This window comes from Myodes glareolus, chromosome 21, assembly GCF_982192425.1.
Source record: "Myodes glareolus chromosome 21, mMyoGla1.1, whole genome shotgun sequence".
In the NCBI taxonomy this organism is placed as follows: Eukaryota; Metazoa; Chordata; class Mammalia; order Rodentia; family Cricetidae; genus Myodes; species Myodes glareolus.
Window position 1 is genome coordinate 13,444,544 of NC_142046.1, and position 16,870 is coordinate 13,461,413.

Genomic DNA, 16,870 nt, shown 5'->3' on the forward strand with positions numbered 1-16,870 from the left:
GCCTCCACATGGAAGATGGTGTCCTAGCTGGAGGGCAAACTGGCAGACACTGTGCCCACTTCCAGTCCCTCTGCCCTAGCTGTTTCCTAGATGGCAGTAGACTGTATCCTCACCAGTGCCAAGTAAGCTGGACAAAAAAAGCTCCTTCCCTCTCCTGAAGGATCCTGGGAATAATAGGTTTACTACCCCTCCCCCAATGATGCTTTAAAGTCCCTACTCTTACACCTATGGTTATAACCCTTTCTTGAAGAAGTTGTGCGCGTGTGTATGGTTAACATGTATGTTTTATTTTTATTTTATTATGTGTATGAGTGTCTTGCCTGCATTTATGTCTCTGCACCATGTGTGTCCCTGGTGCCTGCCGAGGACAGAAGAGGGTGTTTGATCTCCTGGAAATGGAATTATAGATGATTGTGAGACCCCATGTGAGATACTGGGAATCAAACTCTTAACTGCTAAACCATCTCTCCCATCCCCCAAATATGTATGTTTAGGGAGCTGGAATGTGGCCCGGTTAGGAGAGAGCTTGCCGAGCATGCATAAAACCCTGGTCCAGTCCCAGCACTGAATACACTGGGTGTGGTGGCTCAAGCCTTTAATCCCAGAACTTGGGAGGTAGAGGAAGACTTTCAGAACTTCAAAGTCACCCTCACTATAGGCTGACCTTGACCTCAGCCTGGGATACCTGGTCACAAAAAAATAAAAAGTAAAAAAGTATTTAGGGCTGGGGTGGCACATACCTTTGAATCTAGTACACAGGAGGCACAGGCAGGCAGATCTCTGAGTTCAAGGCCAGCCTGGTCTACGTGTTGACAGGACAGCCAGGGCCGTACAGTGAAACTCTGTCTCAAAAGCAAAAAAAAATTTAGGTGAGGTCACACTGGAGGAGGGGCTGAGACAACATGATTTGTTCTAAGATGAGAGAACTGGGGTGACAAAAACACACACAGGCCCCAGAAGAGGATCATGGGAGATGGCAGAGGCATAGAGAGACGTGGTTGATGCCAAGGGGCATTCAGGGATGGACAGTCACCTCCACATGCTTAGAAGCAGCCCCGCCCCCCCCCGTGCTGCCCACTGGGGACTCTGGCCGCTCATCTGTGAAGAGAGCTCTGCTCACCACGCTTCAGAGATTTGCATGCTGCACTGAGCGCTGCTAGCTCCAGGAAGATGGAGCCTCCGGCTCACCCCAGCACCGAGTGGGCCTGTGTCTCCTGCCTTATATTCCTCCCCTCCATCCTGGCTCACTTTCACATTCCCTCCATCTGTGTGTGGATTCTGGGATCCTCACACTGGCACCCTGCTCTGACACACCACCTTCCCTCACAGTAGCTAGTAGGTCACCAGTCCCTTTCCAGGGGACAGGAATCTAGCCTCTGGGGCTGAAGGAGGAGCCCTGGGAGGACTTGCGGCTGGAGGCAGGGCGCGTCAGACTTCTGACCACTAAAGGAGCTTCCCAACCCTGCCTCAGGCGAAAGGGCAGTGCCTGGTGGACCAAGCCCCCAGGTGGCCTGCAGGAGACACTGTGCAGCTAGAAGAGCCCAGGAGCAGGTCAGACTTCCTGTTTTGGGGACCTTTGCCCTCTTTGTCCTCTGACCAGTTGTACCAGGCACTGTCTGGGATGAAAAAACCCACCATTCCCACCAGGGAATGCCACTGTGTCCCACACATCAAAAAGCACACAGGACAAGGTCCCTTTGCACATCACTGTATTGTCACCTGAAATGCGCAGTCCGTAAGTGGCTGATTTGGAAACGACCTACGAGGTCACACAGGGTCCGGTCCCTGGGGACCAGAGCTGTGCCAGTGCCCAGAGACCGTGCAAGAGCCTTCTGCAGGTCCTGGCACAGGCTCTCGCTTCCCTCAGGCTTCAGAGCTGTGTGTTGTGAGAGAGACCAGCTCATGGCCCGGCCCTCTGGCTCCTGGGCAGCAGCTTCTCAAACTCATGAGGTTCTTGGCGGGTCAGTAGCTATTCCTGAAGAAAAGGTTCCTATGGTCAAACGCGCTTAGGAACCACTGAGCTAAACACGACCTATAGGACACGTCAGTGCCTTTACAAAGAATCTATGTTTTGTGATCATCTACTATGGGGGCAGCGTGCAGTACTTCCCAAAATGCACTGGACCACAAGGGCCTTTCCCCGAGAAGGATCTTGCAGGCTGGGCCCCCAGGCTCCTGAGCTGTGACCACTGATGGACTGGCACCTCTGCTGGGTCAGAGCCGAGGCCGTTTCACTGGCAGCACAGCACAACTGCTCTCACGGTGACGAGGGGACAAGCACTGCCCCTTCACGGCCACTTTGTTCTTGTCTGTTGTCTTCAGACAAAGACTGGAGGCGGAGCATGACAGTCCATGTAAGTCATCCTGGTTGCCTCAGAGTCCAAGTGACAGAGACAGGAAGTCCACAGGATTAACAAGTCAGCCTCCAGCCAGGATGGAGAAGTCGAGGCAGTCCATCCCCAGTGAGACACTTCTAGCCACCTCTCTGGAACCAGCTCTGCCCAGAGCCTGGGTGGGAGGTGGGCGCAGGTTCACCAGGCAGAGATGAGCATCTGGCAGGTGTTGGAGGACAGCCACATGAGCTCCACCAGGCGGAACTGGAAGTAGCCGATGATGAAGCCCGAGATGACATCTGTGATATGGTGGCGTCCGATCATCACCCGCGACAGGCCCACGCAGAAGGCCCAGAGCACCAGCAGCACGCGCAGGGGCACCGCCAGCACCAGGTGACTCAGGAAGAACTTGGAGACCATGGCGGCACGGCTAGCATGGCCAGCAGGGAAGGCGTAGATGTCCATAGTGAGGTAGTCCAGCAGTCCAGGGCTCGTCTCATATGGGCCACGGCGTTTGATGAGCTTCTGTACCCCAGCCACCGTCATGATGTCCAAGAGCAGGGCTGTGGATAGGACAGGGGCCTGGGTGTCAGCACCACCGGCTGGCCAAGCTCCAACCCCCATCCCTCCCCCTCTGATCATTTCTCTCAGCCTCAGTGACCTCAGGGGACATTCTTACCCCAGGGTCTTTGCACTGACCATTACTGTTACCTGAACTTCCCTTCTCTGGCTATCCACTTCCTTCAGCAGAGGAGACACCCTGGAGTCGTTTGTAGGAACTCTAGCCACAGTTCCCTCTTCTTGCTTCCTTTTTCTCACCACCTGGCCATTTGACATGTTTTTTTCTCCTTCCTACCCACCGTGTGTGTGTACACGTTTGCACACAGAGGCCAGCAGTTAACGATGAATATTTTCTTAGTTGCTGCCCACCTTAGTTTTTGAGGCAGGGTCTCTCACTGAGCCTGTAATCAGGCTGACAGTCAGTAAGCCTTAACATCTTCCTGTCTCTGCCCTATACAGTGCTGGGCTATAAGCATGTGTACACAGGCATGCTGGGGCTATAGGCAGGTGTACACGGGCATGCTGGGGCAATAGGCATGTGTACATGGCATGCTGGGGCTATAGGCTTGAGAACACGGGCATGCTGGGGCTATAGGCATGTGTACACGGCATGCTGGGGCTATAGGCATGTGTATACGGCATGCTGGGGCTATAGGCCTAAGAACACAGGCATGCTGGGGCTATAGGCATGTGTACATGGCATGCTGGGGCTATAGGCATGTGTACACGGCATGCTGGGGCTACAGGCATGTGTACATGGGCATGCCCAGTTTTTTATGTGGGTGCTGTGGATTTGAACTCAGGTGCTCTTATCCGCTGAGCCATCTCTGCAGTCCTTCCTTGCCCTCTGGTTTTTTGTTTTTTAGTGTTTTTTGTTTAGTTTTTATTTTGTTTTGGTTTTGGTTTTTAAAGATGGTCTCTCTATGTAACAGCCCTGGCTGTCCTGGAACTCACTTTGTAGATCAGGGTAGTCTTGAACTCACAGAGATCCATCTGCTTCTGCCTCCTGATTGCGTGGATTAAAGGCATTTACCATCACCACCCAACTGATTTTCTCTTCTTTTCTTTTCTTTTTTTTAATTTTTTGTCCTCTTCGCCCTCTGACATTTTATTATTTCACTCTTATCTGCTCCCCACCCTCACCACTAGTGATAGGTGTCATGGGCGGCTACAGGTACCTGCAGGGTTCCAGGGCTGAGATGCGGGGCCTGAGCTACATACAGCATTCCTCTCGAAGGTAGCGGAGCTCTCCCAGTCCCCAGGGCAGAGTTGTTGTAAAGCTGAAATCTAACTCCCGGAACACTGTACTCAGCACTGTCAGAACACAGACGGTGGCATTTATGCAGCCTCAGCGCTGTGCCTCCAGGAGACAAGGCTAGCCCTGAATTCACAGAGCTCCTGGCTTGCCTGCCAGGTGCTGGGATTACAGGCATGTACCACACACCTGGTTCTTGTGTGTAGCATCATGAGGCACCCCTAAACTTCACTCCACAGTGACCAGGTTACACATATTACCCCACCTCATAGAAGACTACAAAGTCGTGGGGTATGGAATATTCTCATCTATTTCTCCTTTCTGGAATGTTCTGCTCTTTCCCAACCTACTGACTTTGTCTCCATTGTCCCCTTTAGGCCTCTGGGCTCATCCTGGTCTCTCAGACATGGTAGACACAGGCTGTGTGCTCTCTTCCACATCTGTGTAGTGGCCACTTGAGAACTTTGCCTCATGAAGGTGAGGCTGAGCCTGTCTTGTCATAGGTCTGTTACCTGGCCCCACACAGCGGCAGTCTCCAAATGTTAGCTGAATCACTGGCTGGAAACTTGACTAGTAGGCTGGGCCCTTTTCCCATTTTAGAAGTTTAGGGGAATCCTTTGCCTCTGTCCTGAGTCTGCCACCACCCCACTGTGTGGTTGTCTTGGGTTACTCTACCTCTTTGGGCCATCGGATGACGGCACCATGCCCAGTTGCACTGCCTAGTCGCAGTGGCTCCTAGGCTGCAGGTGTGGGCTGTAGATAAACCCTTCCTGGCCAGAATGAAGAGCTGGAGCTTACATCTTTCTGCTCTGGAGCCAGGGCTGGTGTCAGAAGGCCCAGTCACATGGCCAGGTCAGGAGTCGAGTCTCAGGGAGTCTCCCCCTCCACTCCTCATGAGATACCAGTGAGGTCCCAGCACATATAAGTCCCTCTCAGGTGACAGCTGCAGACAGTGAGCCACTGTGACTGCGTGACTCGGGGTGTCACCTAGCTATCCCTATCTGTGAGGTGTAGATCGCAGATAGTATTTCTCTGAGGGGGGACAGTATGTGCCTGCAAGGGTGACTGGTGGTCCCATGCAAGGGATTTAGGAAGTGCCAAAGTAGGGAAGTCCCAGTATCTAGGTGTCATTTGGTCCAGCCTCAAAAGCCTGGCCCATCAGAGGATTGGGTGAGTGGTGACCATTATTGGAGAATGACCAGGATCTGGTCTCTCACACCTCTCAGTGTCTGTCAATGGCTGACTCAGCCAACACTTTCATGGCCACGGGAAAGGACAGGCCAGAGTACAGTTCAGTGGCAGAGAATGTGTTTACCCTGCACAGGTACCTGGCTTCCATCCCCAGCGTGGTGTGTGTGTGTGTGTGTGTGTGTGTGTGTGTGTGTGTGTGTGTGTGAGACAGAGAAAGAGAGAGAGAGAGAGAGAGAGAGAGAGAGAGAGAGAGAGAGAGAGAGAGAGAGGAGGAGGATGGGCCAAGTAATAGTAATACATGCCTGTTGTCTCAGCACTTGGTAGGTTGAGGCAGGAGGATAATGAATTGTAGTCCAACCTGGGCTACATGAGATCTTGTCTCACAAGACACAGCAAACAAATTGGAGCAGCTATTGGCTTCCACACTCAAATTCTTGGGTCTGGTTGGCTCTTGAGATGAACAGGTGTGTGCCAGGCCTGGGGCAGTCCGTCAGGCTGGCAGAGCCCCTAAGGGCCCAGGGGGAGACAGACAGTCACCAAATGGTTGCACGAAGTAGTGTTACCGGAGGGGTGGGGCCCGTGCACAAGCGCCTTGGTAGGCTGCAGCTGTCTGGGTGTTGAGGGCTAAGGACAGAAGTGGCTGTGTGCTGTCCTCTCAATGCACAGGACAAGACAACTCTCCCTCTCTTCCTCCAGTGTGGCCAGCCCTGGGTGTGGTTGCGACTGTCGCATAATCTGGAGCCAGAAATAGAAGCAAACATTGCCATCCTCGGCTCTGAGAACTCTGCCTGTCTTGGATTTGCTAACCTACACCTCGCTCATCTCGAGTAGGATAAGTGCCTCCCAGTCGGGAGGGGGCTCAGGATGAAAGTTGCCTGCCTTTGATTTGCTGTGTAGCGGGGGAAGGTCACTTCACTTCTTGGGCCTCCACTTACTGACATCCAGCAGGGCAGTGGCTGGGCACTTAGGGTCCAGGATGAGGGATCAGATTCAAAGTTACCACTTCCAGACTACATGAACTTTGCAAGCCAATCTCTCCCTGTTCCCAGTCCTTGCTGATACCATAGGGAGCAACATGGAGCCCTCTTTGAGAGTTCCCCCAGGCAGCAGGAATGAGCGGCACCTAGGACCCCAGCAGAGGACCAGAGAGAAGCTGTGCTGTGTCTCCCCCTCTGAACCAGCAGCGTTCACCTTTCCCACAGGGAAGCAGAGGCTGGTGTCTGAGCATTCCTGAGCCTGGCTGTCCTGAAGGCCTCCCTCCCGGCTTTAGGGGTGATGAGGGCCAGCCCAGCATCCCTCTGAGCCTGTGGTGGCCAGGAATCTAGAACACCGGAAAACCCTAGATAAGGCCCACGGGTGTGTAGAACAGACGTAGCGGGAGGATCTCACACATCCCCTTTCAGGTTTGGGCTGTTATTCCCTTGAAGACCACCTTAGTCAGCTCACCCCTCTGCAGGCTAGGAAGAAGACAGGAAGGAGCAAGCAGGGGGATGGGGCTGTTGGTCAGCAAGGAGCAGAGATATGTACTAATGTGACAGGGACAGGTCTGCAGGTTAAAGTCCCTGGTGCTTCCTCCCTCTGACTCCATTCTGGTGCTGGGACGCTGAAGCTAGGGCTCCACAGCCTCCGGGAAGTGAACGGCAATAGGTCTATATTATAAGGGCGTCTGGCATAGGACCGCCATACCCACCTGGGTCCCAGACTTCTGCTTTTTAGAGCTGCCTTCTTGAGAAGTGATCAGCAGTGTGCATCGGGCTCCTGGTTAAGGGTGGCCACTGCTGTGTAACTCAGGACCCTGAATGCTGTGCAGCGACCTGGTGCCCTTCAAGGCCAGACAGATACAACACACCACTGAGTCTAGACAATGAGCGCCCAGCAGCCACTGCAGATGACAAGGCCTCCGGGTATTTATAGCTACCGAGGGAGAGTGATGGGGCGGCTGTGCTAAGTGGAAAAGGCCAACTACAAGACAGATTTACAGTTATGCCATCAAGGGAATGACGCAGGCCTGTGTCTGGATGCAGAGAGGCCTGCGAGGTACGGGCCTGCCTGGTATCAGGGCTTCTCTGAGCAGGGCTGGAGGGCTGGGATGTGCAGAGAAGGAGGTTTTAAATTGTCTCTCTGCACTCATTTCTTGGCCATGAATGTGCATTCTGTAGACATGGTCTTTAAGTTATTCTTGACTGGGGATGTAGATTAGCAGATGCTTGCCCAGCACTCATGAAGTCCTGGGTTCAATCCGCAGCACTGCTTAAGACGGCTGTGGTAGTGCCCAGCGGAGGGTCAGGAGGTCAAGGTCATCCTGCCTGGGCTCCACGAGACCCTGCCCCCACCCCTGGTAACTTGTACAGGATGGGATATACCATAGAATTCCTGCCATGAAGGACCTGGAGCAACTGAGTTCACAGAGAAGCAGAGTGGGGTGTGTGGGGCTGTGGGTGAGTGCAGTGGAGAGCTAGGATTTCTTGGGGGCAGACTTCCAGTTTTCTAAGAGGGTGAACTTCTGGGGGTATGTGCTGGCGACAGCTGCCGCTACACAGTAATGTTTAATGCCAATGAACTATGTGCTTAGAAAGGTTCAAATGACATTTTTATGACATATATATGTATATATATGTAACCACATTTGCAAAAAGTTATTTTTAAAATATCAAAGCAACATTCTAAAAAACATGGTCTCCCTGGGGAGCATTTATGAAGCGGATAGGTTGGAAGAATGAAGGAAGAAAGGCTGGGTTGGGCCTGGCCTCTGGCATAGAGTTCCCTGCTCTGTCTTGAGGAGTGTGTGCATGTGTGTAGGTCTGTACACACACAGTTACTATCTCTATTTCCTGGGAGTCCCTGCCACCCCCGTGCCACACCAGGCTGCCATCGGGTGGGTCCTGGTCTGCCTCCTACTCTCCTGAACTAAGCGGCTCTTCACAGTGGACTGTCACAGAGCCTATGCTTTCTCAACCGAGGAATCCATATCAGAAGCCGGCTCCACGAAGGTTGTCACCAGGGTACTGTCTTGGCTGAGTGGTTGTGTGAATGCACTGGGCAGACCCGCTCTGCCCTGTATGGTGAATTCCTTTCTATCACCTTTCAGAACCCTCACCAGGACTGGGTGGCCGAAGACCCCCAGGAGGCCGGCTGTCACATCATACCCCTAAAATAATACATGTGGTATCCCACCTGTAGAGATAGAAATATATCAAACTGAAGATTTGAGATCAGCCTAGATATCCTTAGTCAGGGGTAAGGCACATGGTCTCACGAGGGGTTGTCACCTAAGGTGTCCCCAAGAGCAAGAGCTGATAGACAGAGGATAGGAGGGGTGACAGACATATCCCCTACAGAGTGGTCTGAGGGCTGAGTGAGAAGCTCAAGGCTGAAGAGGCTTTGTCCTCTGTTCTTGGCAAAAGTGACACGGGGGACGAGACAGGACTGCAGGCCCGTGAGAGCAGAGGCCATACCAGTCAAACACAACGGGACACTTGCTGTGTGTTGGTATATGCAGGGAGAGGGCCAGAGGCATGGTGCCACTGGGAGGGACTAAGGGCCGGGCCCATGTTCTTTGGGACCTATCTTCTGTGGACCGGAAGCTGGCATCAAGGCCACCATAGCCTTTGCCCCAAAGCACTTTCCCGGGACATCTGCCCAGAAAACACCTGCTCACCCTCAGACTAACACTGTTGCTGGAGACAGGTGGGTCCTGGGAGCTCACTGGCCTGCCAGACTAGCCAAATCAAGGGCCTTATTCAAAACAATAGGATAAAAGGCAGTTGAGGATGATACCAGAGAGACCTATGACTTCTACACACAAGCACACACCTGTACATGCACACCTACAAAACATGCACACACATCACTAGTTCCCTGAGCTGAACTCATACCTGTAATCCCAGCATTTGGGAGAGGAAACAGGATGATTAGCTTGGGCTAGCCTGGGCTATTGAGTGTGTGTGTGATCCTGTTGCAAAAAACAAACAAGGGTGGGTCATGGAGGCACAGAACTGTAATCCTAGCACTTGGGATCAGAAGGTTCAAGGACTCAAGGCCAGCTTCAGCTACATAGTGAGTTTGAGGCCACCCTTGGCTACATAAGATCCTGTCTCTCAGGGCGGTGGCGGTGTGTGCCTTTAATCCCAGCACTCAGGAGGCAGAGGCAGAGGCAGAGGCAGAGGCAGAGGCAGAGGCAGGTGGATCTCTGTGAGTTTGAGGCCAACCGGGGAGTGAGTTCCAGGACAGACCCCAAAGCTACACAGAGAAACTCTGTCTTGAAAAACAAAATAAAACAAAAAATCCTGTCTTAAAAGTTTCAAACGAATCCAATGAATAAAAACAACCCAATAAATAATAACTAAGCATTAGTTGTGGTAAAACTCACTTGTATGCTAACCTAAAAAAATCAAAGTAAAATAATAATAATAATATAATAGTAATAAAAATAATAAAATAAGTGTTGGTGAGGCTGTGGAGATTCTGAAGTGCTTGTGCACAGCCAGGAGAAGGTGATATGTACACTCACTGTGGAAAACATACGAAAAACGGTTCTTCCAAACCATTAAATAGAGTTACTAGGTGACCCAACAATCTACTTCTGAGCAGCCAAAAGAACCAGGAGTGGGGACTTGAGATGCACTCTTACAAACACCCCCACCCCCTCAGCACCCCGTCCCTGTCACAGCAACAGCGTTCGTAGGCACCAGAAAGTGGATCCTCTTATCCCTGGACAAACGCAATGGGGTCCATTTGCACCGTGTAATATTATCCAGCCATGAAAAGGAAGGAAGTCAGGCTGGTGAGATGGCTTAGTGGGTAAAGGTACCAAGCCTAATGATCTGAGTTCCATCCCCAGGACCCATGTGACAGAAAGGAAGAACAGGCTACCGCAGGCTGTCCTCTGACCACACACAATTGGGCTCCACACAATGCACCATGGCATTCATTCTCCCCCAGAAAATGCTAAAAATGTTCTTAAAAGAAAGACAACACCGCTACATACTCAGGACAAACCCTGAGGGCTTCAAGCTAAGTGAAGTAAGTTGGTCACAGAGAGACAGATGCCAGATAAATCCACGCATAGGAAGCCTCTGTCTCTGTGGTTATATTCAGAAAGAAAAGAGCCGGTTGCCGCCAAGGGCTGGGCTGGGGTGGATTAGGAGCTGTGTGTACCAGAGGGGGGATGAGGGATGGGGGTGGTGGCGGCAGAGCTTCAGCAGGGCAGGTGAAAATGTCCTGTGGGCAGACAATAGTGATGACTTCACAGCACTGAATTGTACATTCACAACACTAAAATATCTCTACATAGAGATTAAATAAATAACTTAATATAAATGTTGACTGGGTGTTGGTGGTGTATGCTTTTAATCCCAGCACTTGGAAAGCAGAGACAGATGGGTCTCTGTGAGTTCGAGGCCAGCCTGGCATACATAGTAAGTTTCAGGACAGCCAGGGCTATGCAGAGAAACTTGTCTTAAAAATAAATAAATAAATAAACAAACAAATAAATAGATTTTTAAATGTCAGTTCGGGGCTGGGGAGATGGCTCAGTCAGTAATGTTCTTGGCATGCCAACAGGAGGCCATGAATTCAGAGACTCAATCTCTGTACTGGGGTGGCAGAGACAGGTGGCTCACTGAGCTCACTGGCCAGCCAGCCTAGCCTATTTGCGAGCTTCAGGCTGGGAGAGATCCTGTCTTAAAGAATGAGGAGGAAGGGGAGAGGGCTGACTCATGCCTCCACAGGTCATAGATTTGAATGATCAGGGAGTGGCACTATTTGAAAGGGTTAGGAGCTGTGGCCTTGTTAGAGAAAGTGTGTCACTGGGGGTGGGCTTTGAGGTTTAAAAAGCCCAAGTCAGGCCCAGGGTCTCTCTGCTGCCTGCACATCTGGATGGAGAACTCTCACTACTATTCCTGCCAGTGTGCTGCTATGTCCTACCATGAGGACAATGGACTAGATGTCTGAAACTGTAAGCAAACCCCAATTAAATCTCTTCTTCTAAGAGTTGCTGTGGTCATAGTCTCTACAGCAATAGAACCCTGACTAAGACAGCCTGTACACACCATGCCACGTTCATAGGGAAGTCACTAAAGGACTCGGTTGGAGAGATGGCTCAGCAGTTAAGAACAGAGGACCTGGGTTCAATTCCCAGCACCCATGTGGGAGCTCACAACTGTCTCTAACTCTAGCTCCAGGGGATCTGACTCCCTCACACAGACATGAAATTGAAAAATGAAATTTATGCCCTGGCAATGCTGAAGCACGCATGGACAGCCTGTAAATGACGGTTCTGTTGAACTTGTCCATACTAGGTTTCATGGTCTAAGTTGGTGAGGACGACTGACCAGGTCTCTTCCTCAAGAGGGCACCAGATCTCATTACAGATGGTTGTGAGCCACCATGTGACTGCTGGGAATTGAACTCAGGACCTCTGGAAGAGCCGTCTCTCCAGCCCACTCACACAGACATACAGGCAGGCAAATCACCAATGCACATGAAGTAAAAATAAATAAAATCAGCTGGCGGCGGTGGCGCACACCTTTAATCCCAGCACTCCAGAGGCAGAGGCAGGCGGATCTCTGTGAGTTCGAGGCCAGCTGGGTCTACAGAGCTAGTTCTAAGACAGTCAAGGCTGCACACAGAAACGCTGTCTTGAAAACTAAAAATAAATAAATAAATCATTTAAGAAAAGGATTTGGACCGGTAAGAAGACACAAGCCACTTTCCACCTGGGACCATCACCTGGCTCCCTGTAGGCCCATCCAGCCTGGTGCTTAGGGGAGAGACAGTGAAGGTGATGGGGGTCACTGCACTAACATCCAGGCCACAGAAGGGACCTTGTGGGAGGCTGACCTAGTGACGATGACATTGCTCACCTAAGTGCCCCCTAGCCTTAGCACATGCTAAGCCCTTATGCTGATACTGCCTTCAAATGCCCTAACAACCCATTTGACAGATGAGGGAACTGAGGCTCCAAGAGGTGAAGGCCACAGTCTTCAGCTGCTCCGGTTAGGTCTTCTGGACTAGGGCCAGAGGCTGGGAGGACCATCAACATGTGGGACCTTCTGAGGCCCTGCTCCTGTTTTCTACCACATCCAATCTGCCCTCGGGGTCCTGGCTATAGGCATGAGACCTCACCCTTTGCTCAGAGATTTCCTGGGCACTGATCACATGCCCTGTGCTCTGAGTGAGGGCTGAGCTGGACAGATGCCTCCAGGCCCTGCAGTTCTAGTAATGGTGACATCAGACATTGTGCTTCCCCAGCCCCCTTCAAATCCCCACCCCAGACCTGTTGCCCAGGGCATGGATCGGGAAACTGAGACTTAGAGGTGAGAACCAACTTCATCAACACTGTTACCACAGTAAGGGGAGGGGAGGCAAATAGAGTCCAGCCTGACCGAGGCCTGGGCTTCAGGGGTGACAGCACCCCAGGGCATCACAAGGCTAAGTGACAGGCCTGCTCCTCAGTGGAGGATGGCTGTCCCTGAATGGAGGAGGTAACTGGGGTCCCTCCTGGCAGGTGAGCTCTGAACTGTGGGGGCCAAGAACCACCTGGCTATTTTGTTGTTTTTTTTTTTTTTCTTTTTCCCCTTGGTTAGCCTGGAACTTGCTTTGTAGACCAGGCTGGCCTTGAACTCAGCTTCACCCGCCTCTGCCTCCCAAGTTTTGGGATTAAAAGCATGCGCTACCATGCCCAGATTGTTGTCGGTGTTTTGAGACAGTCTCATGTAGCTTAGGTTAGCCTCAAACTATGTAGCCAAGAATGGCTTTGAACATGTGACCTTGCCTCTTCATCCTGAGTGCTAGGATTTGGGAACATGCCACCATGGCGGGTTTGATGTGTCCTGAGCATGGGACCCATGGCTTTGTGCATGCTAGGCAAGCACTCTACCGGTTCAGTCCCTGCCGCCCACCTTGTTATCTGTCATGTTTTTCTTCCACTAGGCTAAGATGCTGGAGACCACACTCCATGTAGGGGCAGTGGCCCCAGAAGTGTATGCTGGCTCCTTCATGTTCAAAGCTGCTCCCACCCCATCTAGTTTGCTGGGGAACCTTGCTCTACCACACTAGAGGCTTGTCCATTTCTAGGGCACCTGGGTTTTCACTGAAACTCCTTCTAGAATCAGAGGAGCACCTTTGCCTGGGCCTGACGCAGAGGGTGGGAGCAAAGACTCGCAGAGCACCCTAGGGACCCAGAGGCGCCAGGAAGATGAGCTGGGTGGGGGCTGGGTATCACCTCCAGGTAGAAGGGATGGTTTGCTTTCCACATGGCCACCACAAGGCAACTGGCACATGGCCGTACTAACCTGAAGGGTTAGAGGCCAAGATGTTGGCAAAGGAAACTGACCATCAGACTCCCTCCTCCAGAGACATCCGTGAGAAGGAGCAAGCTAGTACTCCAAGAGGATCAGAGTGCATAAGTAGGGGACCTTAGGTGGGTCCCTCAAACCTTCAGACGCTGTAGAAAAATCCTGGGCAATTTGTAGGGTCTCTGAACTGAGCGTGGAGGAGGGGACGATGGGGGAGGGCAGCTCAGTACTGTCTGTAAGTGGTCAGAACAACGACTTGACAGTGGCATCCCTCTAGGTCACTCAGCAGAGCCCTCAATCTCACCCCATAGTTCCGGCTTCTTTGTACTCTGCCTGGGCAGCAGCAGGGTGCAGGGAACTGGCCCCCAGGGTTGCATGCTGGACTCTGTATGCTCAAGGCCCCCCAGTTTACAGGGGGCCCTTGCCTCACCACACTAGAGGCTTATCTGTTTCTGGGGCACCCTTCCTGCCTAACCTCATTAGATGAGTTCCTTAGTTTCTCAGGGAACCTGCTGATCCTGGAAGGGGTGGGGCTGCATCCTCCCCAAAGGCCTGGCGAGGCCAGGTGACAAGTGGCCAGCAGGCACACTCACCTAGTAGCAGGTTCATGAGCACCTCCTGGCCTGCCAGGGTGCTGCTTCTCACCAGGCAGAGAATGGTGCCCCCGATCCAAGGGATGCCATGGCCTGTGATGCCAATGAGCTTGACCATGGAGCGGGCACTGGCCCAGGATGCAGCCCGGCCGGCACACACCCCCAGTCTCTTGGACATGCAGATGTCAATGGCCAGGAGGGAGTTGAAGGCGATGCCCTTGAATGAGGGGTTCAGCTGCATGCAGTCCTCCTCCGGCAGCTGCTGCGACTGGCGACGCTCTCGGGCCCCATCGCTGGAGGGTGGGGGCTGTGTCGAGGGCCCTGAGGCCTTCCTACCTGAGCTTCTGGGCTCCTGGGTCCCCTTGGGGGGCTGGTTCAGGGACAGGAACTCAGCCCGGTTGAGGACATTGTTGCGGTCCCTGGCACGGGCCCGGCTCTGGGAAGCTGGCATGGTGACCTCACTCACTCTGAGAAGGCCAGTCCCAGCCCAGTTCCAAGGGCCTTCTCCCAGAAGACAAGAGCCGCCACCTTCTCTGTAGCAGCTGTTAAATATAGAGAGGAGGGTAGCACATGGCTATTTACCTCCGACTGCCACCCGGCTCCTAGGGGACGTCAGTGCCAGCTGGGCAGCCAATGGAGCCCACCCCTGCGGGGCCAGAGCCAATAGAGCCACCCGAGGGGCGGATGAGTCCACAGCTGAGGCCTGGCTGCCTCGGGGCCTGGGCTATTTAAATCTGCCAATGGCTGGTCCTCGGGCTCTGAAGGACTCTGGGAAATGTAGTCCATTTATTGACTTCAGCAGCGGCCTCCCCGCAGAGATGGACCCAAATTAACCTGCTTTTTCCAGTTGTACCCTTGATCAGTCCAGACCCCCTAGTAGCCAGGCCCTTCTATTCCCCTGGCTGGGCAGTGGAAACGTAGTCCCAGGGAGGCTGGAGGGGGTTCTTGATCTCACAAGTGCCCTATGCCAACTACCCTCGTAATAAGAACATTCAATTTTCAGGGCTGATTATCTTTTCTTTCTTTCTTTCTTTCTTTCTTTCTTTCTTTCTTTCTTTCTTTCTTTCTTTCTTTCTCTCTCTCTCTCTCTCTCTCTCTCTCTCTTTTCTCTCTCTCACCTTTCTTTCCTTCCTTCCTTCCTTCCCTCCCTCCCTTCCTTTCTTCTCCTCCTCTTCCTTTTTTTAAAATATGGGGTTGAGTTTGCTGTAAAGAAAACGGTGCAGGGCTGGAGAGATAGTTCAGAGGTTAAGAGCACTGGCTGCTTTCCCAGAGGTCCTGAGTTCAATTCCCAGCAACCACATGGTGGCTAACAACCATCCATAATGAGATCTGGTCCCTTCTTCTGTCCTGTAGGCATACATACAGGCAGAACATTGTATACAAAATAAATAAAGAAATTTAAAAAAAAAGAATCACGGTGCAGTCAAATGGCTGTTTGTGAGACTGGCTTTCCATTAGGGAGATGGATAATTAATTGGGAAAAGATCTGCCTCTTAGAGGTTGCCTCTAGTACTTGGAACTATACAAGGGGCTTAAGTACCCATACATAGCCATTGAGTTCCAGGCTCTGTGCTAGGGTTGGGCACACTACAGAGTGAAGCTGGCCTTTCCCCAATGATCAGGAAGATCAAGGTTCCCTACAGATTAATCAGATGAGACATAAGTGACCTCAACTGTAGGAAGGCGCTGCAGGACCCAGGCCTGGAGGGGCTGGCAGATGAAGGGAGCACACACGTGAGAAACTGAGGGGGAGAGACTATCCCGTAGGAAGGATGAAGCATCAGTTGCTGGTACATGGGAAAGGAGAGAAGAAGGGGGTGCATCCCAGAGGGCAGCCAGAGAGGCCCTGATGAGCATATGGGGCTTGAGGGAGGCCTCCTGCAGCTCCCCGGGTAGCGGCTAAAACTCTGATGCCTGCAGCCCTCTGAGGCTGCCTGGCCCTAAGCTGCTGATGGGAGATGCTCAGTGTGGTTGGCTAAACAGTGAGAAATAACCATTTGGGCCTCATCACATTAGGATGATAGTTTGTCTTCTGCCAAGTTCAGCCCAAAACAGAGCCTATGCATGAAGGCCCAGAGCTACCACAGAAGCTCTCAAGGACAACAAACCAACTCAGGTCCTGTTGGCTCTCGTTTCAGCAGACCAGCCCAGGCTCTAGAGGCAGAAACAGGGGTCCATCTCACACCAACGGCAAGGTCTTGCTCAGCCCGTCACTTCTCTGAGCCTTGTTGCTTCTACCTGTAACAGGTGTCATTGTGCTCACCTTGTAGGATTGGGGAAGATACTCAAATAGAAGATGTTTCCATGTGACATGGAGCCAAGTCTCCTCTTCCTTCAGAAGGACCCAGCTCACGGCCTGACTCTGTTCCATCCTTGGCTGGGGTGAGGCAAGTATCCAGCCTTAGTGTGGGGCTCCTTGCAAAATCCAGTCACATACAGCTGGTCTAGACTAGGTATCTATTCCTCCTCTTCTAGAATGTTCATTTCAAACCAAGCATGGGGGTGAGAGAGCCACCACACGTGTCCTCCCGGGTGTGGCAACAAGGCATGAGCTCCCTCACCTTGGACTCCAGGCAAGTTGTTCTGTCTGGTCTGGAAAATGAACAATAACAGACATACTTTTGGTTTTGAATAAGTGAG

General features: G+C 52.2%; 1 protein-coding gene across 3 annotated transcripts; it reads right to left on the reverse strand.

The window, feature by feature from the left end:
- Nucleotides 1-1,692: 1,692 nt before the first annotated feature.
- Nucleotides 1,693-14,941, reverse strand: Plpp7 (phospholipid phosphatase 7 (inactive)). 3 transcript variants are annotated; one of them, XM_085681377.2, is made up of 2 exons: nt 14,813-14,941; nt 1,693-2,896 (listed from the first exon to the last, which is right to left on the reverse strand). In XM_085681377.2, exon 2 carries the CDS (start codon nt 2,877-2,879, stop codon nt 2,532-2,534), a length of 348 nt encoding a protein of 115 aa, XP_085537503.1. In that variant the 5' UTR covers nt 2,880-2,896; nt 14,813-14,941; the 3' UTR covers nt 1,693-2,531. The 3 variants fall into 3 exon arrangements, with proteins under 3 accessions (XP_085537503.1, XP_085537502.1, XP_048288011.1); XM_085681376.2 differs by having other exon boundaries at nt 14,567-14,941; XM_048432054.3 differs by having other exon boundaries at nt 14,231-14,941.
- Between the last annotated feature and the right edge of the window lie 1,929 nt (nt 14,942-16,870).